The sequence below is a fragment of the Lolium perenne genome, chromosome 4 (genome assembly GCF_019359855.2).
Source record: "Lolium perenne isolate Kyuss_39 chromosome 4, Kyuss_2.0, whole genome shotgun sequence".
NCBI lineage: Eukaryota > Viridiplantae > Streptophyta > Magnoliopsida > Poales > Poaceae > Lolium > Lolium perenne.
In genome coordinates, this window is record NC_067247.2 from 379,401,839 (window position 1) to 379,429,726 (window position 27,888).

Genomic DNA, 27,888 nt, shown 5'->3' on the forward strand with positions numbered 1-27,888 from the left:
TTGAGATGTATCAAGCATCCCCAAGCTTAGTTTCTACTCGCCCTCGAGTAGGAAAACGATAAAAAGGATAATTTCTGAAATGACATGCTACCAACATGATCTTGATCAATACTACTGTAAAGCATATGAGATGAATGAAGTGATTCAAAGCAATGGTAAAGATAATGACTAAACAACTGAATCATATAGCAAAGACTATTCATGAATAGTACTTTCAAGACAAGCATCAATAAGACTTGCATAAGAGTTAACTCATAAAGCAATAAATTCTTAATAGAAGGTTTTGAAGCAACACAAAGGAAGATATAAGTTTCAGCAGTTGCTTTCAACTTTCAACATTTATATCTCATGGATAATTGTCAACACAAAATAATATGATGAATGCAAATAAGCAAGTATATAAGAATAAATGCACACAGTTGACACAAGTGTTTGCTTCTAAGATAGAAAGAAGTAGGTAAACTGACTCAACATAAAATAAAAGAAAGGCACTTCGCAGAGGGAAGCAGGGATTACTCATGTGCTAGAGATTTTTATTTTGAAAACATGGAAATAATTTTGTCAACGGCTGTAATAATTCATATGTGTTATGCATAAAACGTCCTATAAGTTGCAAGCCTCATGCATCGAATACCAATATTGCTCGCACCTTGTCCTAATTAGCTCGGATTTCCATGGATTATCATTGCATTACATATGTTTCAACCAAGTGTCACAAAGGGGTACCTCTATGTCACCTGTACAAAGGTCCAAGGAGATAGATCGCATTTGATTTCTCATTTTTGATAGATCTCAACTTGAGGACATCCATACCGGGACAACATAGAAAACAGATAATGGACTCCTCTTTAATGCTTAAGCATTCAACAACAGATAATATTCTCATAAGAGATTGAGGATTAATGTCCAAGCTGAAACTTCCACCATGATACATGGCTTTGGTTAGCGGCCCAATGTTCTTCTCTAACAATATGCATACTCAAACCATTCAACTCATGGAAAATCTCCCTTACTTCAGACAAGACGAACATGCATAGCAACTCACATGATATTCAACAAAGGTGTGACAGGTTGATGGCGTCCCCAGAAACATGGTTACCCCTCAACAACCAACTTATAAGAACTAAGATACATAAGCGACATATTCATCACCACAATAGTTTTTAGGATACTTTCCCATGAGCTATGTATTGCAAAGACAAGGAATGAAATTTTTAAAGGTAGCACGCAAGCAATTTACTTTGGAATGGCAGAAAAATACCACATAGTAGGTAGTTATGGTGGACACAAATGGCATAGGTTTTGGCTCAAGGTTTTGGATGCACGAGAAGCATTCCCTCTCAGTACAAGGCTTTGGCTAGCAAGGTTGTTTGAAGCAAACACAAGTATGAACCGGTACAGCAAAACTTACATAAGAACATATTGCAAGGATTATAAGACTCTACACTATCTTCCTTGTTGTTCAAACACTTTTACTAGAAAATATCTAGACTTTAGAGAGACCAATCATGCAAACCAAATTTCAACAAGCTCTACAGTAATTCTCCACTAATAGGTTTAAACCACATGATGCAAGAGCTTAAACATGATCTACTTGAGAGCTCAAAACAATTGCAAAGTATCAAATTATTCAAGACAGTATACCAACTACCACATGCAGCATTTTATGTTTCCAACCAAATAGCAATAAATGAAGCGGCTTTCAACTTTCGCCATGAACATTAAAAGTAAAACTAAGAACACAAGTGTTCATATGAAAAAGAGGAGCGTGTCTCTCTCCCACACAAGGATTGCTAGGATCCAATTTATTCAGAGAATGAAAATAACAAAACGAAAATAAAACACACAGACGCTCCAAGTAAAGCACATAAGATGTGACGGAATAAAAATATAGTTTCACTAGAGGTGACCTGATAAGTTATTGATGAAGAAGGGGATGTCTTGGGTATCCCCAAGCTTAGATGCTTGAGTCTTCTTGAAATATGCAGGGATGAACCACGGGGGCATCCCCAAGCTTAGACTTTTCACTCTTCTTGATCACATTATATCATCCTCCTCTCTTGACCCTTGAAAACTTCCTTCACACCAAACTCAAAACAATCTCATTAGAGGGTTAGTGCATAATCAAAAATTCACATGTTCAGCAAGGACACAATCATTCTCAACACTTCTGGACATTACCCAAGGCTACTGAAATTTAATGGAGCAAAGAAATCCACTCAAACACAGTAAAAGAGGCAATGCGAAATAAAAGGCAGAATCTGTCAAAACAGAACAGTCCGAAAAGACGATTTTTTTCGAGGCACTTGACTTGCTCAAATCAGAAAACTCAAAACTAATGAAAGTTGCGTACATATCTGAGGATCACTCATGAATTTTTACAGAATATTAGATTCTCCTACAGAGAGAACAGCTCAAATTCGTGACAGCTAAAAATCTCTTTCTGCGCAGAAATCCAAATCTAGCATCAACTTTTTATTAGAGACTTTACTTGGCACAACAATGCAATAAAATATGATAAGGAGAGGTTGCTACAGTAGTAACAACTTCCAAGACACAACAAAACAGTAGTAAAATAAAAACATGGGTTATCTCCCAAGAAGTGCTTTCTTTATAGCCATTAAGATGGGCTCAATAATTTTAATGATGCTCTCGCAAGAAATAAGAGTTGAAGCAAAAGGAGCATCAAGAAGCAAATTCAAAACAAATTTAAGCCTAACCCGCTTCCTATGCATAGGAATCTTGTACACAAATAAATTCATGAAGAACAAAGTGACAAGCATAGGAAGATAAAACACGAGTAACTTCAAAATTTTCAGCATGTAGAGAGGTGTTTTAGTACCATGAAAATTTCTACAACCATATTTCTTCTCTCATAATAATTTCCAATAGCATCATGAACAAACTCAACAATATAACTATCACATAAAGCATTCTTATTCACATGCATAAAAGTATCATTACTCTCCACGTAAGCATAATCAATTTTATTAGTAATAGTGGGAGTAAAACTATCACAACCATCATTGTAATCATCATAAATTGCAGGCATGGTATAATCATAATAAACTTTATCCTCCATAGTAGGTGGCACCAAAATACAACTATCATTATAATCATCATAAATGGGAGGCAAAGTATCATCAAAGAAAATTTTCTCCTCCATGCTTGGGGGACTAAAAATATCATGCTCATCAAAACCAGCTTCCCCAAGCTTAGAATTTTCCATAGCATTAGCAACAATGGTGTTCAAAGCATTCATACTAATAACATTGCCATTAGCATGCATATAAAGTTCCATAGGTTTTTTAATTTTCTCTTCAAACACCTCATGTCCTAACTCCAGATAAATACTATAAAGATCTCTAATATTTTTGTTGTTTTCCATTAAGCCTAACTAGTGAAATAAAAACAAGAAACAAAAAGATATACTTGCAGAGTCTAAAGGAAATAGCTTCGAGCACTCACACACCGGCAACAGTGCTAGGAAATAGCTTAGTAGTCGGAGGATGTGAATACCTTTTACCTTACCTCCCCGGCAACGGCGCCAGAAAATAGCTTGATGTCTACGCACGCTTCTTTTCCTGTAGACAGTGTTGGGCCTCCAAGAGCAGAGGTTTGTAGAACATCAGCAAGTTTCCCTTAAGTGAATCACCCAAGGTTTATCGAACTCAGGGAGGTAGAGGTCAAAGATATCCCTCTCAAACAATCCTGCAATTAAGATACAAGAAGTCTCTTGTGTCCCCAACACACCTAATACACTTGTAAGATGTATAGGTGCACTAGTTCGGCGAAGAGATAGTGAAATACAAGTAATATGGATGATTGTAAGTAGTAATTGCAATCTGAAATAAAAATGGCAGCAAGCGAATATGTAACAGAACTTGTTGGAAACGGTGTTTCAATGCTTAGAAACAAGGCCTAGGGATCATACTTTCACTAGTGGACACTCTCAACAATGATCACATAACTGAATAAATAAATTCTACTCTCAAACACTCTCTTGTTGGATAACAAACACCATTCATTGTGTAGGGCTACAAAAGCACACCTCAAGCCGGAGTAAACAAGCTCCACAACGCCCGGAGTTCATATTAAAGTAACCTCTAGAGTGCATAATAGGCCGTTGCAATTTAGACCGAGTACTAACATAGCATACACACTGTCACCAATAGCTATGAAAGGGAGAATAGATCACATCAATACTATCATAGTAATAGTTAACTTCATAATCTACAAGAGATTACAATCATAACCTACGCCAAGTACTACATGATGCACACACTGTCAACTTTACATCATGGAGGAGGAATAGACTACTTTAATAACACCACTAGAGTAGCACATAGATTAATAGTGATACAAAGCACATAAAGATCACACCATGGGAGAGAGAGATGAACCACATAGCTACCGGTAGAGCCCTCAGCCTCGGGGGAGAACTACTCCCTCCTCATCATGGGAGACAACAATGGCGATGAAGATGGCGGTGGTGTCGATGGAGATGACTCCGGGGGCAATTCCCCGTCCCGGAGGCGTGCCGGAACAGAGACTTCTGTCCCCCGAAACTTGTCTTCGCGATGGCGGCGGCTACGGAACTCTTCGTGGAATATCGTCGATTGTTTTAGGGTTTTTGGAGACTGAGGAATATATAGGCGGAAGGGCGATGTAGGTGGAGTCCCGAGGGGCCCACGCCATAGGGCGGCGCGCCCCCCTTCTTGGCCGCCCCAACCTATGGTGTGGAGGCCGTGGGCCTCCCCCTGGCTTGCCCTTCTGGCTCCGTGTGTCCCTCGGAAAAATAGGAGGTTTGGCTTTTGTTTCGTCCAATTCCGAGAATATTTCCTGTGTAGAATTTCTGAAACCAAAAACAGCAGAAAACAGGAACTGGCGCTTCGGCATCTTGTTAATAGGTTAGTGCCGGAAAATGCATCAAAATAATATAAAGTATGAATAAAACATGTAGGTATTGTCTTAAAACTAGCATGGAACATAAGAAATTATAGATACGTTTGAGACGTATCACATACCAATAAGTAAAACAATGCTACGGGTTGTTTCAAGCCCTAAATAAACGTGTACACTTAAAAACTCTTTTGGGCCAGCGGATTTGCATCTCTTACAACCCACACAATCTTCAGTTCTCGGAAGCAGAAGCTATTTGCTTGACTTTAGATCCATCCGAAAGTATCATTTCTAATACATCTATTGGACAAGCTCGTACACATTGAGTGCATCCTATACATGTGCCGTAAATTTTAACGGAGAGTGAAATTGGATCAGGAGCAAAGCATGTTTGACAAGGGATCATAGAGTGTTTAGGGTTGGGCTAGGAGGGTATCTTAACGCCTTAATTTGGCTCCCCATCGAAGTTATTTCCCAATGACTTGCTATGGTAAGAGGGAGAAGGGCCAAAAGGCAGACTTAAAGAGCGCAATACAACTAGGAGTTGTATGCTGCATTGAAGGAAAGGATGAATCGCTCCCGGAAAGGAGTGTACCGATTCTCTTCCAATTGGTTGGATCGTAGATACAATGATGTATGTGCAGGCTCCAGTGAAAAGAATAGAAAAATAACCATCTAACTCTTTCATGAATACTCCACTTGGCTCGGGCGCGGGGGGAGAGGGGGTATCACCACAGAGGGAAGACTCCCGAGTTAAGCTATACTGTATCCGCTGGGTTAAGTAGGCAATTTATCACCACAAAGGAAGACTCATTACCGCGATCGGTTATATATTGAAGGAAAACTCTTGATGTCAACCGGATGTAGAATCAGCCGGGTTGAGCCATACGCGACGCAGGTCATGGGGCCTACCAAATTTATAAATGTGTGGTGAGTACAGTCCAATCCCACGTCCTTATCCATTCACCTCTGATGCTTTATCTCACACAACTCTCGCCCTTGTCACTCCCGGTCTAAATCGATCGCTCCCACGGTCCCGAAGATCCATGGTGAGCTGGCCGCTCAACGCGGTGGCTTATGACATCCTCCAAGTCTGACATTCCATGAAGCTCTACATGCATCACCCCCTCTCCGGCCAGCAGGCGGAGAAACTCCACCGCGATTTTTATCTTCCTCCACCGACGGCCAACCTAGGCACAACCTCTCCTCTTCCCCCCCCCCCCCTCATTCTACGCGCCATCCACACCGGTCTCCCTAGGGTCAATCCAAGCCATGACCTCCTCCCGGACGTCGCGTCCCTCCCACGCATGGCTTGCCCCGCTCCAGCACCACCAACTGGCGGCCGCCACTTGCTAGGATGAGAAGGAGCAGCGGCGGTGGCACCCGGCGTGCAGGAGCCTCGTCGATGGCATCAGCATGGCGAATTCATCCCCGGGGAGCTCGAATCGGCCATGGTCGACGATGGAGATAGATTTCGGTGATTTTTTCCGATGTTGCAGTTTGATACATGCGTTCGTACTTTTGTTGTGTGAATACATTCAAAGTGATACAATGATATATATGATACAAAGAGATTGCACACATGTTCCTACAATGTTAGATAAGTTGGATATACTGCAGAGAAATGTTACAAAACAATGTAACATTTTCAAAAAATGTTACAAGTGCAGGGAAAGATGTTACATTTGGAATTATTTTATATCATTGGCAGCTTTTTTTTTTTCACACCATAGCTTCGCGACTTGACAGGCTATAGGAACAAGAATGTTAGCGATGCGCTGAAAAATGTTAGGGGTAGATGACACATCCTCTGGAAAATAAATGTTAGTTTTATGTAGCATACAAAGAAAAAGAAGGGAATAGGTTTGGGAGAGAATCTGTTTTGCCGGGCGATCCATGAGCGTCGACTGAAACCCACGGGTGCACACCACGGGCGGGGGCGGCCAGTGGGCCCCGTCAGATGCACGTCCAGACCACGTCAGCCCCCCGCACGAAATCCCCGTCCTGCCCCTATCGAACAGCTGACGTCCACCGCCCACCGAGATCCAGTCCCGCCATTTCCCCCGCTCCCGCAGATACTCTCCTGCTCCGTGGGCCCCACGTCGGATGGAGGAATGGAGATTCCGTCGTCATCCATCGTGCAGCACAAACAAAGAAAGATGCATCCGACCCAGCCACAGCAGCAACTTGGTTGGGAGGACGCCCCGCCAAAAGGGTGAGAGAGCGCACTCCGAGGTGGCTAGCTAGCTACTTGCGCAAGTACAAATCCGCCTCCGCCTCCACCACCACCACCACCAACCCACCTCGCCCCATCCCCCACCACCGCACCACCACTAGCTCGCGCGCGCGGCTGGACTCTTTATTCCTGGCGGCGGACGACGGGCGGCGGCGGCAGAATCCGTCTGGTTGCTCCGCGCGCGGTCCTCAGACTGGGGGAGAGAGAGAGAGAGAGAGAGAGAGAGACGGTACTGGATACTGATCCGGAGCCGCTCAATTCACCTGTTTGCCTTCCGCTCCGCTGAGGTAGGTGGGTTCATTCATTCATGGCGTCCGATCTGATCTCACGCGTTTTCTTCTGCTTCTGCTTCTTCTTCTTCTTCTGCTTCTTCTTCTTCTTCTTCTTCATTACCGCTCCTGCGGAGAACAGAACCAATAGTTAGCCACCAGAACAGCACCGGCACTTGCCGGCGGCTAGTTGCAGCTGCCGACTGCGCGCACGACGTCGGGGGGGGTGGGGCTACTACCCGGGTTGTGCGTTCGTGTGTGGTCTTGTCTCTCTTTTCTACTTTCTTCCCGTGGGGGCCGCCGGCCGGGGCTTGACGGCGATGTGTCTTAGCTTTCCCTCCCATGATGGGGATGTCGATGTCTCCTCCGCTTCCCCACCTCTCTCTCCCCGTTGCGTGGTGCGGGGTACGTTGCGGCGACGGCTAGAGCGGGCTAGTGGCGTCCGTCGCGGCGGCCATGCCCGTCAAATCCTTTCTTTCTTGCCCGCTGGATTCCTTGGATTCTTCCCTGACGAGAATTTCTCTTCATTTTTTGTTTTTTCCTTCTCTTTTCTAGGTAATCCCAGGCTCGTGGCTCGCGTTGCTCCACACTGGTTGCGGCTCCGTCCCGTCTCCGGTATGTGGAGAATTTGAGGTCGATCTGCTGGGTGAACTGCTTGTGGGTGTGTGTGGTCATGGAGCAGCCGCCGTCTCGGAGCGACGAACCCGGCTACCGAGGCTGCACGCGGGGAGACATGGCCGTCGCCGACGAGCTGGATCTCATGGAGGAGTTACTGCTCGCCTCACCAGGCTTCGACTACCCGGACTTCCTGCCCCCCGAGTCCCCCGCCCCCTTCTCCCCGCTCTTCGACGTCGGCAGCTGCATCACCACCGCCGCAGCTCCACCCTCGCCCGCTCCCGCTCCGGCCGCCACCAGCACCTGGCTGCTCCCGCCGCAGGCCCACGTCAAGGAGCGGCTGCAGCGGGCGCTGCAGGGCATCGCGCAGCGCTGGCAGGCGCAGCGCGGGTGCGGCGGGGAGCTGCTCGTCCAGGCCTGGGTGCCCACGCGCATCGGGGACCGCCAGATGCTCACCACCTGCGGCCAGCCCTTCTGGCTCGACCGCCCCAGCGGCCGCCTCGAGAGCTACCGCGGCGTCTCCGTCAAGTACCAGTTCTCCGCCGACGAGCTCGCGCGCGACGCGCTGGGGCTGCCCGGCCGCGTCTTCGTCGGCCGCGTGCCCGAGTGGACGCCCGACGTGCGATACTTCACCGACCAGGAGTACCCGCGCGTGCGACACGCGCAGTACTTCGACATCCGAGGCAGCGTCGCCATGCCCGTCTTCGAGCGACGCTCCGGGGCATGCCTCGCCGTCGTCGAGCTCGTCATGACCACGCAGAAGATCAATTACAATGCGGAGATCGAAAACATATGCAACGCGCTCCAGGTACACATACTGAATTCTCTCGCAATAACCCCCTTGTTGTTGCTGCTTTCGATTCTCCAAATCGCTACTTCTATTGTATACCTGTGTGCCGCGTATATGTTGTTATGCGCTTAACCTGTTCGATGGAATGCCCTTAGGGAAGGATGTGATTGGTAACTACCGGGCACGCCAATCCCCGAAGTAATCAGCCTCTCCGCCCCTCTTTCTTTGATCATATCCCTGTCTTACTAAATCTTCTTTCTCTAAAAAATTGCAGGAGGTTGATCTCAGAAGCTCCGATGTTTCAGCTAGTCCTCGCGCACAGGTAACAACATCATGCTCTTATTATGAGTAGTATATGCCAAACTCTTGTTGATCACTGAGATTTGCTGCTTTCTTGCTGTCAGGTGTTTGGTTCTTCCTACCAAGCAATTGTACCAGAGATCATGCATGTCCTCAGAGCGGTTTGCGAGACCCATCAGTTGCCGCTGGCGCAGACATGGATATCGTGCGTCTGCCAGGCCAAGAAGGCGAGCCGCCACTCCGATGAGACTTACAAGTGCTGCGTCTCTACCGTGGACGAGGCGTGCTATGTCCGCGACCCATCCGTCATGGGCTTTCACCAGGCTTGCTCTGAGCATCATCTGTTCAGAGGTGAGGGTGTTGTCGGCAAGGCCCTCGGGACACACGAGCCATGTTTCTCCCCGGATATCACTACCTGCAGCAAGGTCGAGTACCCTCTCTCGCATTCTGCAAAGTTCTTCAGCTTGAGGGCTGCGGTGGCCATTCGGCTGCGAAGTGTCAGGACTGGGAGTATGGACCTTATCCTGGAATTTTTCTTGCCAATGAACTGCGTAAAGAGTGAAGATCAAGGGGACATGCTTAATTCTTTGTCCAATACCCTAGAGCAAGTCTGCTCTACGTTACGGGTTGTCGGTGTGAAAGAACTGGCAAATGATGGATCACCTGAATCGAGCCCTCCAGTCACACCAGAATTTTGTGGCAAGCCTGAAAACTTGGATGTGCTCTCTTGTGGCATTAATGTTCCTGCAAGGATAACATCACCGGAAGCGACTGAGGAGGTATCCTCGTGGATTGCAAGCCTTGTGGATGTTCAAAATAAGGGGGTGAAGGGAGAAATAAATTCTGACCTACCATTTGGATTCAGAAAACAAGAGGATGAAGGCTTCAGTGTTACAGCTGGCTGGGCAACTTCACCTGTACTGATACCTGAAGATAGCAGCTTCTTTCCAGGGTTTAAGAAACATGAAGAATACGAGGCCAAGGAAGCAAGCTGTACGAGTGATCCAAGCCTTACGAACTCAGATAAAGCAGTAGAAAAGCGGCGGACTAAGATGGAGAAAACTGTTAGCCTGCAAGATCTCCGGAAGCATTTTGCTGGCAGCTTGAAAGAAGCTGCAAAGAATTTAGGAGGTAACTTATGACTCATGCTCTAAAAAGAATTTAGGAGGTTTCCTTCCTTTTGTTACTTTGACTTGAAATTTATCTCTTTCGATGAGTTGTCAGTAGATTTTAGGTAACTCGCTAGAAGCATGATATCAGTCTGTTTACTTGCAAGGCTCAGATAGAAATGGAATAATTTCATATTGTAATATACTGTTTTATAATTCATGTAATCCTGCTAACTAAGTGTTAGTATGTAAAATGGATGTGAACCAGGTAATCAGGCAGTGATACATACGTGTAAACAAACTTCCTTGATAAAATTTAATTTAGTTCAGCTGCTGTTTTCTCGCAACAGTTTGCAACTTGAAAGGCATAATAGTCTTGATTATGCATTGACTTTTCACATACATATAAACTGCAATATCTATGGTTGACTATAGCTGTTGTCTTTCTACCATTCATTTCAGTGTGCCCTACTACATTGAAGAGAATATGCAGGCAGCACGGAATTAATCGTTGGCCATCAAGGAAGATCAAGAAAGTTGGGCACTCCCTAAAGAAACTGCAAATGGTCATTGATTCGGTACATGGAGCTGACGGAACTGTTCAGCTGACTTCACTCTATGAAAATTTCACCAAGACCACATGGTCAGAAAGAGAGCTACAGGGAGATCTCAGTTGTCCAGCATCAGAACAAAAGTTTCACCTGGAGCCTTCAGTTCCTGAGCGGCTGTGCGAGAGCAGATTCAGTTCACGCACCTCTGGCTCTAATTCCCTCTCCCCTACCTACAGCCAGAGCTCAAATTCTAGCCTTGGTTGTTCCAGTGATCCGAAGCCTCAACAACAGCAAAGCAGTGCTCCTGAGCTTGCAATTAAGCAAGAAACTTCTATGGAGGAGAATCAGAGTTCCACACAGATGACAGATGTGAGCCATGCTGAAGTGCAGATATTAAGTGAAGAAAGACCTGTCACCCTTTGTAGGTCTCAGAGTCCCATGGTTATAAGTGAACAAAAGCCAATGGAGAACAAGCCCGGCGTGCAAGAAGCTAAGCCTGATATTCTCAAGATAAAAGCAATGTATGGCGAGGAAAGATGCATATTCCGGCTCCAGCCAGATTGGGGCTTTGAAAAGCTAAAAGAAGAAATTGCAAAGCGGTTCGGCATTTCGCAGGAAACATGTGAACTGAAGTACTTGGATGATGAGTCAGAGTGGGTTCTTCTAACATGTGATGCAGACCTGGAGGAGTGTGTTGATGTATACAAGTCATCGATTCCTAAAACAGTAAGGATATCAGTGAATGCGACAGTTAGACCGGTGCTTGGTGGTTCCTTTGGTCTTGCTGGTGTATCCTGAGAATGCTTTTCCTGCATCGAAAGCAAATATCCCGTCTTGCAAGTAGACAGGGCATCGACCCTGCCCTCAGTTTTCAGTCATGGTGATATGCACAGGCCACATTTGTAAATATTTGGGGATGAGGTACCATCCAGTGGTCAGATGCTCGGTGAATTATCACCAACCTTGTCTGTTATGACTGAAGATGGAACTCTGTACTTCTAGACTAGTTTTTGTTCAGGCATAGGGAAAATAGTTTGTTGCAGTTACCAAACTAGTGTACAGAATAGGAAAGGATAGGAATTTGCCGAAATGAAGCTTTGCGTTAGGTTTAGAACTCTCAATCTAGTTGCATAACAAATGTATGTTCTTCCTGGGCTTGTTCTGTCTCGGTAGTTATGAAGAATTATCTTCAAGATTTCAACGCTTGCTTGCTTGATCGCATGAGCTGTAAGGAGAGAATTATGCTCCGTGCCTTCACTTGTCAGTTTGAGCTCCACGAAGATACGTTCTTATAATGCTGAAATGTCTTCTCACCTGTGTAAGTATTGCTGAACTAGTTTTTTTCCTTTGAGAAATATATATTTCATTTCCCCTTTAATGCTTGCTGGCACGGTTAACTGATCTTTACTTGCATCCACATTAGTGCAGAAGGGTACATAAGATGAGCACTCGAATTGTTGTCAAGGCAAGAATGCATGCATCAAGCTTTTCTCAAGGTCGAAACTGCAATCCTGCTTGTTCTAGATCAGTGTTGGCATCGAATCTGGTTTATATGTTGGAGTTGGATATTTTTGGTAGTGAGTCAGGGCCTGTCTAGACTCCTAGACAGCTTCTGCCTGACAGTGGTGTAGAGGAGCTGTTTTCTTTTCCTTATTTTTCATTGAGGACAATGGAATGCTATGGGTTTTAGATGCAATCTGTTGTATAATTGCTCCCAACTTTATGTATAGTACAGTTTCATTTAAAAATCACAGTCTGTGTGTAACAGCATGCGTGTGTTTGTTTGGTAAGGCACCTACGGCCTGATGGTTTTTGCCCTCTCGAACACACATCTTGCTTACATCCACATTAGCGAAGAAGGGTACATGAGATGAACATCAAGCTCTTCTCAGATGCTGAAAGTGAAATCCTGCTTGTTCTGGATCCGCGTTAGCATGGAATCTAGTTCATGTGTTGGAGTTGGATATTTTCGGCAGTGCTCCTCGTTTTTCATTCAGCATAATGGAATCTTATAGATGTAATCTTCTGTATAATCCCTATCAAGTTTACATATGTACAGTTCGCGTCAGAAATCACAGCGTGTGTGCATGTCCTGTTTATGTCCTCTATACTACTGTATTTAATTCATCCAACAAAAAAGGTCAAAAAAAGCTAACGTGAGCAAAAAGAATCATGAACATTACAAACACATATAGAGCTACTCGGCTACTCGCATGGATCAGCCGATCAACTGTTGCCCGGTCAGGTGTTGGAGGAACCTCGGTAAGGCGACCGTCGAGCCGCTGCTGCCGCCGGGACAGGCCTCGGCGGCAGCAAGTCCAGGCTGGCCTCGAGCTTGGCGAGGACGTCGATCAGGTAAATTTGAAATTCTAGAGTTTTAAGAGGCAATGTGCAGTGTAATCACTCTAAAGTTTTACCTGTGTTATCAGGAGTATACGTCCTGATGCCCTCTCTGGAGTACAATTGACCTCTGCCACTAAATTTCTCCCTAACAAAAATTAAGAAAACGTTACAAACAAGACGGATACTGTCCGTCAGGGCCTGGAAGAACCACGGTATGGCGACCGGCGCGCCGACGGGGCAGGCCTTGGCGGCAGCGCATCCCGGCTCCCTTGCGCCGACGCCCTGGCCTCGATCTCCTCGAGCTTGGCGAGGACTTCGTCCATGGAGGGCCTGGACTTGGGGTCGCCGCAGAGGCAGTTGTACGCGAGCCTGGCCGCATTGGCCGCCGCCTTGGAAGGGTACTGGCCGGCGAGCCGTTGGTCCATGAGGCCGGTGAGCTTCCTGCCGCCCGAGGCGATGTAGGGCCGCGCCCACTCCACGAGGTTCACCTGGTGGCTGGGCCGGTTGCTGTCGTGCGCCCGGAGCCCCGTGAGCAGCTCGAGGAGGACGACGCCGAAGCCGTACACGTCGCTCTTGACGTAGAGGTGGCCCGTGGCGACGTACTCCGGCGCGGCGTAGCCGTAGGTGCCGATGATCCTGGTGGTGACGTGCGACCGCCCAGCCGCGGGACCGCTCTTGGCGAGGCCGAAGTCGGAGAGCTTGGGCCCGAAGTCGGCGTCGAGGAGGATGTTGGAGGCCTTGAAGTCCCGGTAGATGATCTGCGTCTCCGGCGAGTGCAGGAAGGCGAGGCCACGGGCGGCGCCGATGGCGATCTTCAGCCGCGTCTCCCACGTCAGCGGCTCGAACGCCGCGCCCCGCCTGAAGAGGTGGTTCTCGAGGCTGCCCTTGGGCATGAACTCGTAGACGAGGAGGAGCTCCCTGTCCTCGCCGCAGTAGCCCAGCAGCTTCACCAGGTTCGGGTGCTGCAGCCTGCCCAGGAAGTCCACCTCCGACTGCAATTTTTAAAAGCCACGTCAGCACGCCGACGTACGGAAGTTCATCACTGACCAGAGAGCACAACGTAGAACATGGAGAGCTCGGTAGGAATAGAAAAACAAGTCCAGATTGCCAGCCGAACAAGCAAATCACTGATTGCAATGCAATGCGAGAGTGGCGATCATGCCAAGCACGGCAGGTCTCGTACATGTTTTAACCGTCGATCTGGGGCTTTGAGAATCGTGCGTACGTGTATGATCATGTTTATGTTTCATTTGGATAGTTAGGAATACATGTGGGAAAACACACAGAAACTCGATGAAATTGAACAATTTCGTGCACCAGACAAGATCGTTTCTCTAATGCGCACTGCGCTGTCTAAATCATAGCCAAGCTTCATGGAAGGTATGATTGGAGACGGACCAAATTATCCGAGTTGGAAATTTGGAGCTTCTGAGCCAAGCAAGGTTGCATCAAGGGTTGGCTTGTACTGCTTCAATAGCCCTAGAAAATGACTAGAGCAAAGACTAGTACTAGAAGGTGGCTAGATTAAGTGTGAACAAGTTTCTTAACACCTCCGTTTCAAAGCAAGTGTATTTGAATAAATCTAGAAATATTTTAGTTATAAATATATATCCGTATCTAGATAAAGTTGATACTTAGGGATGAAGTTATCTTTCCTACTACCTCCATACCAGTTTACAGGGGTATTACGCATTTCGAGGAGAAAGTTTGACTATAAATTTGGTCAACAAAATATATGTCACAAAAATGATACCATTGGATTCATATTCAAAAGAAGTTTCCAATAGTATAATTTTTGTGATATATATCTTACATTTCGTTGACTAAATTAGTAGTTAAAGTTTTGTCTCGAAATACGTAATACGCCTGTAAACCGATATGGAGGGAGTACTCCAGTGCAATTTGGACCGAATTAATGAAATGCAAATTGACCAAAGAGCACAATGTACTGAGGTGAACGTGGACAGCTAGGACTACTAAAAGTCCAAAACAAGTCCAGACTGCCAGCCGAACAAGCAAATTAGTGATGGCGCAATCCGCTGCATTGTCTGAATCATGGCGAAGCTTCATGCAACGTACTGCGATTGGAAGCGGACCAAGTTGTCTCAGTTGAAAAGTTGGAGCTTATCAGCCAAAGGTTGCATCAAGGGTTGACTTGTATTAGAGCTGCGACTAGTAGTTTCCGGTGGCTAGAAGAAAACAGATTTTGTTATTATCGTGGCGAGAATTGACTAGCTAGGAGGAATGAATATTGTTCCTTATCACGTAACATAAAGGGATGCATGGACTTGTCTTCCCTTCCTACTCCAGCGTGATTTGACCAGGAAAAATGGAGAGGCCGGCCGGCGGCCGGGGCTGTCACTTGGCCTTACGACTGACTGGATCAACTCAAGCTGCGCAAGCAACAGAACTGGAAGGAAGAAATTCTGCGAGCGATGGATCGATGGATGGATGGAGCAGACAAGCACGCACCTGCCATTCCTGGAGTCCCTGGACGCTCTCGTGGTTGAGCTTCTTGACGGCGACGACGACGCCGGCGGAGCTCTTGGCCGGGTTGAGGCTGCGCTCGTCGGCCCAGCCCTTGTACACCCGCCCGAACCCACCCTCGCCCAGCACCATCTCCGGCTTGAACCCGCGCGTCACCGCCCGCAGCTCCGCCAGCGTGAACACCCGCAGCTTGGGCGCGTCCAGGACCCGCCCGCCCACCTCCGCGCCGGTGCTCGGCCACTGCCGGTAGTCTTCGCTCCCGCTGCTCACGCCGCTCATGGATCCGCTGATCCCGCCGCTGGTCCCGGCGCCGCTGGTCCCGCTGCTGCTCCCGGCGCTCATCTCCTTGTTGGGCCACGACGACGACGACGACGGCGACTTGCCTGAACACGCGGCACGGAGAGAAAAGAAAACGAGCTCGAATCAGGGCACAATTCGAATCTGAACTCCGAAGGAAGAAGACGATGATCGGAGGCTGATCAGCGCGCGTACGTACCTGTGACCGGGGGAGCCGGAGATTCGTCGCGGCATCCGAAGCAGTTCCCCATGTAGCTAGCTAGCTAGACCGATTTCCTCGATCTCCCGGCTGTGTGTGCTCTTGCTTGGCGTTAGGCGATCGTGCGAGCTCATGTACTTATATCGGAGAAGACGAAATGGCGGGACGTGGACAGCGTGAGGTTGATGGCGCCAAGGGACAACTGAACTGGTCGTACTCGTACCAGTACCCCACTGGAGGAGCGAGCTAGCGTGGACCCGGCTCAGGGCCACGCCCTCGATCGCCAGTCAGCAACCGGAACTAGCTTCCCCGGTTCCGTCTGCGTGCGTTGGAACACCTGGAGGCTGGAGTACGTGCTGGTCTGTGCAACAGTTTGCCTCGTGTGGTTGGTACCTTCTCCTCGCTACATTTCGCTGTTTTCTTCGTCCCGCGCGCGCAGCTGGAAGTACGTACAAGTAGCACCTATCAAACTTGCTTAGGGCGTGTTTGGTAGCTTGGGCGTTCCTTGGCTCGCATCGGCCCAGCATTTTTCGGGCCGTTTGGTTTCCTGGACGCACTCGCGTTCTTGCATAGCACGGGTTTTAAAGCACCCCTGGGACAGGCCCAGGATGAACGCCCGGTTTGATAGTTTCTCCAGGGCGGCCATGGCGAGACGAAAATCGACAACGTCGTTCGCGCTGGAGCTCTGCCTCGGCATGGCGGGAGAAGCCGAAATTCCAGCGGCGTTGCGGCAAAGGTAGGGGTAACCTCCCTCTTCGGTTACCCTCTCCATTAGCCTCCTCCCAAAATTTCCCTTCCCCCAAATTTCGCACCGGCGGCGGCGACCCAGATCTGGTAGAGCACATCTCGCTTCGGTCTCCGGCGTCCGACCGGGGTCCTCTTCTCCAGCCGCGGCGGAGGCTGCGCACATCTTCAGCGGCTTTCGGCCGTGTCCACCATGACGGAGGTAAGTGGAAACTCTTCTGATCTACTGTAGTGTTAGATTCATGTTGGTAGAACTAGTTGGGTTCGATAAGACCTCGTAATGCATAGATCTTGTTTGAGTAGACCGACCAGCTCCAGCTTGTGCATCACGCCGCAGCACTCATCATTTGCGTACAAGAAGCCTGGATCCTCATGGTGCACAAGAGAGCAGTTAGGCATACTGATTTTCCTCGTGTGACTTACGGACCTATGTTACCCCGAGATCAGGAGAGGATTGCCAACCTAAACAACATCTACAACTGCAATGACGTAGAGGCCATCCAGATGCTACGGATGAGAAGAGCCCCTTTCTATGCACTTGTGAAAACGTTCAGGGAAAGATGACTGCTAACTGATAGCATCCACACCTCTGTCGAAGAACAAGTCACAATGTTTCTTCATGTCGTCGGTCATAACCAGAGGTTCAGAGTCATCCATAACACATTCAGGCGATCCACGGAGACTATCTCTCAGTACTTCCAGCAGGTGTTGTTCGCAATTGGGGAGCTCAGAGGTGAAATGATCAAGTCAACATCAATGAACACACCAACCAAGATCAGGAACAGCTACAGGTGGTTCCCCTATTTCAGGGTGAGTACAAAATCATGTTCCTTCTACCTATCAGATGTGTGCTACTGTCAGAAACATGATTGTGTGCTAATATTTTTACAGGATTGCATTGGGGCTATTGATGGTACTCATGTCACTACAAAGGTGCGGAGATCAATGGCTACAGCATTCCGCGGGAGGAAGCACTACACCAGCCAGAACGTTCTAGCCGCTGTGGATTTCGGTATGAGGTTTTATACGTCTCCAACGTATCTATAATTTCTGATGTTCCATGCTAGTTTTATGACAATACCTACATGTTTTGTTCACACTTTATAACGTTTCGATGCATTTTCCGGAACTAACCTATTAACGAGATGCCGAAGTGCCAGTTCCTGTTTTATGCTGTTTTTGGTTTCAGAAATCCTACAAAGGAAATATTCTCGGAATTGGACGAAATCAACGCCCAATATCTTATTTTCCCCGGAAGCTTCCAGAGCACCGAAGAGGGGCCAGAGGGGAGCCAGGGGGGCCCCACCCCACAAGGCGGCGCGGCCAAGGGGGGGCGCCCCCCTATGGTGTGGCCCCACCAGGACTCCTCCGAGGCTGCCCTTCCGCCTACTTAAAGCCTCCATCGCGAAAACCCTAAGAGAATAAGCCACAGGACGAGAAAAGTTACGCAGCCGCCGCCATCGCGAAGCCAAGATTCGGGGGACAGAAGTCTCTGTTCCGGCACGCCGCCGGGACGGGGAATTGCCCCCGGAAGGCATCTCCATCGACATCACTGCCATCTTCATCGCCGCTGCTGTCTCCTATGATGAGGAGGGAGTAGTTCTCCATTGAGGCTAAGGGCTCTACCGGTAGCTATGTGGTTAATCTCTCTCTCATGTACCTCAATACAATGATCTCATGAACTGCCTTGCACGATTGAGATCTATATGATGAGCTTTGTATCACTATTAATCTATGTGCTACTCTAGTGATGTTATTAAAGTAGTCTATTCCTCCTTCATGATGTAAAGGTGACGGTGTGTGCATCATGTAGTTCTTGGCGTAGGTTATGATTGTAATCTCTTGTAGATTATGGAGTTAACTATTACTATGATAGTATTGATGTGATCTATTCCCCCTTTCATAGCTTAAAGGTGACAGTGTGTATGCTATGTTAGTACTCGGTCTAAATTGCAATGGTCTATTATGCTCTAGAGGTTACTTAAATATGAACACTGAATGTTGTGGAGCTTGTTAACTCCGGCTTGAGGGAGCTCTTGTAGCCCTACACAATGAATGGTGTTTGTTATCAAACAAGAGAGTGTATGGAGCACAAAGGAAGAGAAGTTATTTATTTATGTGATCATTGTTGAGAGTGTCCACTAGTGAAAGTAGGATCCCTAGGCCTTGTTTCCGAATAGAAAAGTTACACCACAGAGAATTGCCTCCCACGCCAGCAAGCTATTTTCTGGCACCGTTTCCAACAAGTTCTGCTACATGTTTACTTGCTGCCATATTTATTTAGATTGTTATTACCACTCATATTCATCTATATCACTTGTATTTCACTATCTCTTCGCCGAACTAGTGCACCTATACATCTGACAAGTGTATTAGGTGTGTTGGGGACACAAGAGACTTCTTGTATCTTAATTGCAGGGTTGCTTGAGAGGGATATCTCTGACCTCTACCTCCCTGAGTTCGATAAACCTTGGGTGATTCACTTAAGGGAAACTTGCTGCTGTTCTACAAACCTCTGCTCTTGGAGGCCCAACACTGTCTACAGGAATAGAAGCGTGCGTAGACATCAAGCTATTTTTTGGCGCCATTGCCGGGGAGGTAAGGTAAAAGGTATTCACATCCTCCGACTACTAAGCTATTTCCTAGCACTGTTGCCGGTGTGTGAGTGCTCGAAGGTATTTCCTTTAGATCCTGCAATTATATCTTTTTGTTTCTTGTTTTCACTAGTTAGGCTTAATGGAAAACAACAACAAAATGAGAGATCTTTATGAACTTTATCTTGAATTAGGACATGATGTGTTTGAAGAGAGAATTAAAAAACCCATGGAACTTTATATGCATGCTAATGGGAATGTTATTAGTATGAATGCTTTGAACACCATTGTTGCTAATGCTATGGGAAATTCTAAGCTTGGGGAAGCTGGTTTTGATGAGCATGATATTTTTAGTCCCCCAAGTTTTGAGGAGAAAATTTTCTTTGATGATACTTTACCTGCTATTTATGATGATTATAATGATAGTGGTATTTTGGTGCCACCTACTATGGAGGATAAAGGTTATTATGATTATACCATGCCTGCAATTTATGATGATTACAATGATGGTTATGGTAGTTTTACTCCCACTATTACTAATAAAATTGATTATGCTTATGTGGAGAGTAATGATACTTTTATGCATGTGAATAAGAATGCTTTATGTGATACTTATATTGTTGAGTTTGTTCATGATGCCACTGAAAGTTATTATGAGAGAGGGAAACATGGTTATATGCATCTTAATAATATTAAGTTTCCCCTCTTTATGTTGAGAATCTTGAAGTTGCGCTTGTGTTGCCTTTTTATGCTTGTTGCATTATACTTACATGACTTTATTTACAAGATTCCTTTTCATAGGAAGTGGGTTAGGCTTAAAAGTGTTTGTAATTTGCTTCTTGATGCTCTCTTTTGCTTCAACTCTTATTCCTTGCGCGAGCATCATTAAAATTACTGAGCCCATCTTAATGGCTATAAAGAAAGCACTTCTTGGGAGATAACCCATGTTTTATTTTGCTACTGTTTTGTTGTGTCTTGGAAGTTGTTACTACTGTAGCAACCTCTCCTTATCTTTATTTTATTGCATTGTTGTACCAAGTAAAGTCTTTGATAGTAGGGTTGATACTAGATTTGGATTACTGCGCAGAAACAGATTTCTTACTGTCACGAAATTGAGCAGCCCCATCTGTAGGTAACTCAGAAAAATCTGCCAATTTACGTGCGTGATCCTCAGATATGTACGCAACTTTCATTCAATTTGAGCAAGTTAAGTGCCCCAGAAAAATTCGTCTTTACGGACTGTTCTGTTTTGACATATTCTGCCTTTTATTTCGCACTGCCTGTTTTGCTATGTTTGATGGATTTCTTTGTTCCATTAACTTTCAGTAGCTTTGTGCAATGTCCAGAAGTGTTAAGAATGATTATGTCACCTCTGAATATATGAATTATGCACTAACCCTCTAATGAGTTTGTTTCGAGTTTGGTGTGGAGGAAGTTTTCAAGGGTCAAGAGAGGAGGATGATACAATATGATCAAGAAGAGTGAAAAGTCTAAGCTTGGGGATGCCCCCGTGGTTCATCCCTGCATATTTCAAGAAGACTCAAGCATCTAAGCTTGGGGATGCCCAAGGCATCCCCTTCTTCATCGACAACTTATCAGGTCACCTCTAGTGAAACTATATTTTTATTCAGTCACATCTTATGTACTTTACTTGGAGCGTCTGTGTGCTTTTATTTTCGTTTTGTTATTTTCATTCTCTGAATAAATTCATGCTTGTGTGGGAGAGAGACACGCTCCGATTTTTCATATGAGCACTAGTGTTCTTCGCTTTTACATTTAATGTTCATGGCGAAGGTTGAAACTGCTTCGTTCATTGTTATTTGGTTGGAAACAGAAAATGCTTCATGTGGTAATTGGTATATGGTCTTGAATAATTTGATACTTGGCAATTGTTTTAAGCTCTCTTAGATCATGTTTAAGCTCTTGCATCATGTACTTTGCACCTATTAATGAAGAACTACCATAGAGCTTGTTGAAATTTGGTTTGCATGATTGGTCTCTCTAGAGTCTAGATATTTTCTGGTGAAGTGTTTGAACAACAAGGAAGACAGTGTAGAGTCGTATAATGCTTGCAATATGTTCTTATGTAAGTTTTGCTGTACTGGTTCATACTTGTGTTTGCTTCAAACAACATTGCTAGCCAAAGCCTTGTACTGAGAGGGAATTCTTCTCGTGCATCCAAAACCTTGAGCCAAAACCTATGCCATTTGTGTCCACCATACCTACCTACTATGTGGTATTTCTCTGCCATTCCAAAGTAAATTACTTGAGTGCTACCTTTAAAATTTCATTCCTTGTCTTTGCAATATATAGCTCATGGGAAAATAGCCTTAAAAACTATTGTGGTAAAGAATATGTAGCTTATGTATCTTATTTCTTATAAGTTGCTTGTTGAGCGGTAACCATGTTTCTGGGGACGCCATCAACTATTACACCTTTGTTGAATATCATGTGTGTTGCTATGCATGTTCGTCTTGTCTGAAGTAAGGGCGATTTATCATGATCAAATGGTTTGAGTATGCATATTGTTAGAGAGGAACATTGGGCCGCTAACTAAAGTCATGAATCATGGTGGAAATTTCAGTTTGGACACTAATCCTCAATCTCTTATGAGAATATTATCTGGTGTTGAATGCTTATGCATTAAAGAGGAGTCCATTATCTGTTTTCTATGTTGTCCCGGTATGGATGTCTAAGTTGAGAATAATCAAAAGCGAGAAATCCAATGCGAACTTTCTCCTTAGACCTTTGTACAGGCGGCATAGAGGTACCCCTTTGTGGCACTTGGTTGAAACATATGTTATGCAATGATAATCCATGTAAATCCAAGCTAATTAGGACAAGGTGCGAGCACTATTGGTATTCTATGCATGAGGCTTGCAACTTATAGGATGTATTATACATAACACATATGATTTATTACTACCGTTCACAAAATTGTTTTTATGTTTTCAAAATGAAAAGCTCTAGCACAAAAATAGTAATCGATGCTTCCCTCTGCGAAGGGCCATTCTTTTACTTTATGTTGAGTCAGTTTACCTACTTCTTTCTATCTTAGAAGCAAAGACTTGTGTCAACTGTGTGCATTGATTCTTACATGTTTACTTATTGCACTTGTTATATTGCTTTATGTTGACAACTATCCATGAGATATACATGTTACAAGTTGAAAGCAATTGCTGAAACTTATATCTTCCTTTGTGTTGCTTCAAAACTTTCTACTAAGAATTTATTGCTTTATGAGTTAACTCTTATGCAAGACTTATTGATGCTTGTCTTGAAAGTACTATTCATGAAAAGTCTTTGCTGTATGATTCAATTGTTTAGTCATTATATTTACCATTGCTTTGAATCACTTCATTCATCTCATATGCTTTACAATAGTATTGATCAAGATCATGTTGGTAGCATGTCACTTCAGAAATTATCCTTGTTATCGTTTACCTACTCGAGGGCGAGTAGGAACTAAGCTTGGGGATGCTTGATACGTCTCCAATGTATCTATAATTTCTGATGTTCCATGCTAGTTTTATGACAATACCTACATGTTTTGTTCACACTTTATATCGTTTCGATGCATTTTCCGGAACTAACCTATTAACGAGATGCCGAAGTGCCAGTTCCTGTTTTCTGCTGTTTTTGGTTTCAGAGATCCTACAAAGGAAATATTCTCGGAATTGGACGAAATCAACGCCCAGTATCTTATTTTTCCCGGAAGCTTCCAGAGCACCGAAGAGGGGCCAGAGGGGAGCCATGGGGGCCCCACCCCACAAGGCGGCGTGGCCAAGGGGGGGCGCCCCCTATGGAGTGGCCCCACCAGGACTCCTCCGAGGCTGCCCTTCCGCCTACTTAAAGCCTCCGTCGCGAAAACCCTAAGAGAATAAGCCACGGGACGAGAAAAGTTACGCAGCCGCCACCATCGCGAAGCCAAGATTCGGGGGACAGAAGTCTCTGTTCCGGCACGCCGCCGGGACGGGGAATTGCCCCCGGAAGGCATCTCCATCGACATCACCGCCATCTTCATCGCCGTTGCTGTCTCCTATGATGAGGAGGGAGCAGTTCTCCATCGAGGCTAAGGGCTCTACCGGTAGCTATGTGGTTAATCTCTCTCTCATGTACCTCAATACAATGATCTCATGAACTGCCTTGCACGATTGAGATCTATATGATGAGCTTTGTATCACTATTAATCTATGTGCTAATCTAGTGATGTTATTAAAGTAGTCTATTCCTCCTTCATGATGTAAAGGTGACGGTGTGTGCATCATGTAGTTCTTGGTGTAGGTTATGATTGTAATCTCTTGTAGATTATGGAGTTAACTATTACTATGATAGTATTGATGTGATCTATTCCCCCTTTCATAGCTTAAAGGTGACAGTGTGTATGCTATGTTAGTACTCGGCCTAAATTACAACGGTCTATTATGCTCTAGAGGTTACTTAAATATGAACACTGAATGTTGTGGAGCTTGTTAACTCCGGCTTGAGGGAGCTCTTGTAGCCCTACACAATGAATGGTGTTTGTTATCAAACAAGAGAGTGTATGTAGCACAAAGGAAGAGAAGTTATTTATTTATGTGATCATTGTTGAGAGTGTCCACTAGTGAAAGTAGGATCCCTAGGCCTTGTTTTCGAATAGAAAAGTTACACCACAGAGAATTGCCTCCCACGCCAGCAAGCTATTTTCTGGCACCGTTTCCAACAAGTTCTGCTACATGTTTACTTGCTGCCATATTTAGTTCAGATTGTTATTACCACTCATATTCATCTATATCACGTGTATTTCACTATCTCTTCGCCGAACTAGTGCACCTATACATCTGACAAGTGTATTAGGTGTGTTGGGGACACAAGAGACTTCTTGTATCTTAATTGCAGGGTTGCTTGAGAGGGATATCTCTGACCTCTACCTCCCTGAGTTCGATAAATCTTGGGTGATTCACTTAAGGGAAACTTGCTGCTGTTCTACAAACCTCTGCTCTTGGAGGCCCAACAGTGTCTACAGGAATAGAAGCGTGCGTAGACATCAAGGTTCACCTACGTGCTTGCTGGGTATGAGGGTTCAGCTCATGATGCGAGCATCCTGGCCGATAGCTTGTCAAGGCCTGATGGGTTGCAAATCCCTGACGGTAAGTTCTACCTTGGAGATGCTGGATATGCATGCCGACCTGGAATTCTACCTCCCTTCAGGAAAACAAGGTACCACCTCAACGAGTTCTCTGCGAAGCACCGACCTCTGAATGCGAGAGAGTTGTTCAATCTCATACACTCAAGCCTTAGAGTCACCATTGAGAGGGCCTTTGCTGCATTGAATAACAGGTTCAAGGTCCTTGACCAGAAACCGTTCCACACGTTTGACACTCAGGTAAAGCTGGTCTTTGCTTGCTGCATTCTTCACAACTGGATCCTAGGTTGGGGCGAGGATGAGTTCTTCGAAGAGGTTGTCAGTTTTGATGAAGTAGAGACCGGCCATGGCGTGAAAGAAAGCGACAATGATGCCTGGAAGGTGAAGAGGCAAGAGTGGGCAGACGCAATGTGGAAAGCCAGAGGCAACACCACCATCTAAGAAGAAGTGAAGAAGTGAAGAAAAAGTGAATAAGAAGTGAAGAAGTGAAGAAGAAGAACCCCCTATGATCCCCTGTTTCTCGAACCCCTTTTCGATCCCCGTATGTTGAACGACCCCGTTATGATAAACTGCAATTCGTAGTAGCTAGGGATGATTTCGTGAACAGCTATGCTTCGTAAGTTTGTAACTATCATGAACTGTGATTTATGTGTGATGGGAGGTGAGAGCATGGTAAGGCTACCCGTCGTAGAGAAGAGGTAACATTAGGCATGCCTGGATGGTACCAAACAGGCCTAATATCATCTCCATCGAGATTTTGGCTTGGCTACAGGCAAACAAACAGAAAGTCGTTTTTGGCCTAGCCGGTGTAGCCCGACCTACCAAACAACAGGCCAATTTCGTCCGTGGCTCGTTCAGGACGCGCAAGTGCGCTTGCACCGCTGCGCCAGTGAGTCACGAATTAGGCCCATGCAACCAAACGCGCCCTTAATCTCGTTCAGTCTCAGAGTATACATTTTTCCGCCCACTTCTAGTCCGACTTTCTGTAATCCAACAACAAAAACCTGTAACAAGTTTCTCATATGTAAATTTGTTTTCGGCAAACTTGAGCTTGTCACGAAAATAACCACAAACATTAAAATCTTAAAAATAATAAATATCAACTAACAGCCAAGAAAAATGATGCCAACAATACAAATGTATGAGCTCTTGTCGGTGTATTGTACCCCGCAATAAATTTGTACGTATGTATAGTTTATGACCACGATGCGATGGGCTAACTTAATCAGACGCATAAGGACATATACATGTTTAGACTCCGGGAATGATAGCTGGTAACCACCCTACTTTACACACTGGTGTAAATCAAGTTTGTGAGGTGCTCAACGTTGGCGAGCTCATAGTATGTAAGTCGGTGGGTGTTGTGTATACCATGAGCTCATCGGTAGCCCCCTCTCTAGCCTTTGGGTAGCTCGATCAAAGAGATGCGCAAAGTGCCAAAATAGTTCCTAAGTGCCAATGTTGGCTTGCAGCGGCCGAGTCTCTTGGTTAGAGCATCTCCACTCGTTTGGCCTCCCCACGCTGAAATCCGGACGAAACAACCGCCGGATTGGACGAAATTAATTCGCCGGATGTATTTAGGCCCAAATCCGGACGAAATCGAGGAACCGGGGGCGCGACTGGGCCGAATTACGCCGTCCGGATGGGAAAATCGTCGCTCGGGGGCCTCATCGGGGAGACGAGTGGGGATGCTCTTAGGCTCACAGCTAGGAAAGCGGGTCGAGCTTGATACTTGTGAACGTTGATGGAGTCCATGTTGTTGGAGATTTTCCCCTTGTACATCCGACTAACCGCGGTGGCCTTGTCGGCTCACGAAGGGGCGCGGCCGTGACAGATGTCATGCATCTTTTTTACTGTGTAGTCTTGTAAGGCTGCGGATTTGTCAAGCACGCCACCGCCCAGCCAGGCGGTGAATGGGAAGTGACGCCTTGGGTGATGCGCGAGTGACTAAGGACAACACATTACGGGAGGGGGTAATTGTGTGGCGCTTGCATTTTGACCAAATGGACGATAAGATTCAAACATATGATCTCTGATCTCTTCAAGATGCTCATTTTGAACTTGCGCTACCCAAAATTCATCTCAAAATTCATCACGATCACCACTTGACATCAGTGGCGGACCCGCTGGGCCAGCAGGGGCGGCCGCCCCGGGTCTCCTGGAGCGGAGCAGGGCACCCAGCAGCCTGCAGGGGTGGCCGCAATTGACGAACATCGCTGATTTTTGTTCCCTGTCGATGGGGTAAGTTCAAAGGATGAAGAAAGGAAGATGGGCCTCCACTATTGGGCTTAAGTGAGCAATGAATGGCCCGTTTGTAATTTTTTTGCTGCCCAAACACCATGCACACGATTGACTCACCATCGTTCTAGCCAGAAAAATCCCCACTTCGTTCCATATCCCATCCCTACTCCCTAGCTCGCTCTCTCGACTGCCGACTGCCCACCTGCACGCCTGCACACGTCGCCGCCCGCCCTGAGGTATTTAGCGCTGAATGCCTGACCACCTGATTTGGCCGCCCCAACCCGATGGACTCGGATGAGGAGGCCGATAAGGAAGAGGCAGCAGCAACTTCGGTGCAGACGCACGAGATTGCGCATGTAATCTATCCACTTGTTGCTGATTTTGGTGCCATGTTTCCTCAGTACAATATCAATAATAAGTAGAGCACTCAATTCTGTCATTACTCCCTCCGTCTCAGTTTACTAGTCTTTCCCGTATATCTAGGTCGTCAGTTTGACCTATATAATGCAAAAATTATATCATTAGTAAATAGAACATCTAAACTTTTTAATGATATAATTTTTATAACATATAACTAATGTTAACTTGATCAAATTTGTGACCTAGAGGTACGTGCACGCCTAATAAACTGTGAGAGAGGGAGTATTGTATAGGACATTCTACTGGCTGATGCATTCAATCTGTATGACGAAATCCGGTCCTCGTATTTGGAGACAGACCGAAGAGTATGCTATCCTTGATGGTGTTCCTTCTACAACTTCAACTTAATGGTACAATCCTATCTTGTAAATAGCTATAATTGTTATCACACTTGTACTGAGATTTACATACATACTGTTTTTGATAGACATTTTATAGGTCTTGGATGGAGTTTTAGAGTCATATTGTGAAAGCCAATGAGTATTCAATCAGCAAAAGTGCTTGTTTATATTTTCCAGTAGTATTTTTTTATGTTTTTCATGTTCAATCTTATCCATATTGAAAGCTATATCTTTTGAAAACCGCTCATTTTATTATGTACACTTACATTTCAGCTTTTTAAAAAATTCTTAATATGTTCGCCCTGACAAAACTCAATTTTTGGGT

The 27,888-nt window shown here is 45.7% G+C and overlaps 2 protein-coding genes and 1 pseudogene across 4 annotated transcripts; 2 read left to right on the forward strand and 1 right to left on the reverse strand.

The window, feature by feature from the left end:
- The first annotated feature begins 7,080 nt into the window (after positions 1–7,080).
- Positions 7,081–12,539, forward strand: LOC127297203 (protein NLP1). 3 transcript variants are annotated; one of them, XM_051327501.2, is made up of 6 exons: positions 7,081–7,429; positions 7,963–8,830; positions 9,087–9,134; positions 9,217–10,243; positions 10,684–12,090; positions 12,196–12,539. In XM_051327501.2, exons 2-5 carry the CDS (start codon positions 8,081–8,083, stop codon positions 11,568–11,570), a joined length of 2,712 nt encoding a protein of 903 aa, XP_051183461.1. In that variant the 5' UTR covers positions 7,081–7,429; positions 7,963–8,080; the 3' UTR covers positions 11,571–12,090; positions 12,196–12,539. The 3 variants fall into 3 exon arrangements, with proteins under 3 accessions (XP_051183461.1, XP_051183462.1, XP_051183463.1); XM_051327502.2 differs by having other exon boundaries at positions 12,201–12,539; XM_051327503.2 differs by having other exon boundaries at positions 7,081–7,425.
- Positions 12,540–12,905: 366 nt separating this feature from the next.
- Positions 12,906–16,277, reverse strand: LOC127297204 (probable serine/threonine-protein kinase PIX13). The gene is made up of 3 exons (XM_051327504.2): positions 16,099–16,277; positions 15,588–15,985; positions 12,906–14,107 (listed from the first exon to the last, which is right to left on the reverse strand). The coding sequence occupies exons 1-3, from the start codon at positions 16,148–16,150 to the stop codon at positions 13,307–13,309; spliced, it is 1,251 nt and encodes a 416-aa protein (XP_051183464.1). The 5' UTR covers positions 16,151–16,277; the 3' UTR covers positions 12,906–13,306.
- A 758-nt stretch (positions 16,278–17,035) lies between these two features.
- On the forward strand, positions 17,036–25,002 carry LOC139830339 (protein ALP1-like; annotated as a pseudogene).
- The last annotated feature ends 2,886 nt before the right edge of the window (positions 25,003–27,888 follow it).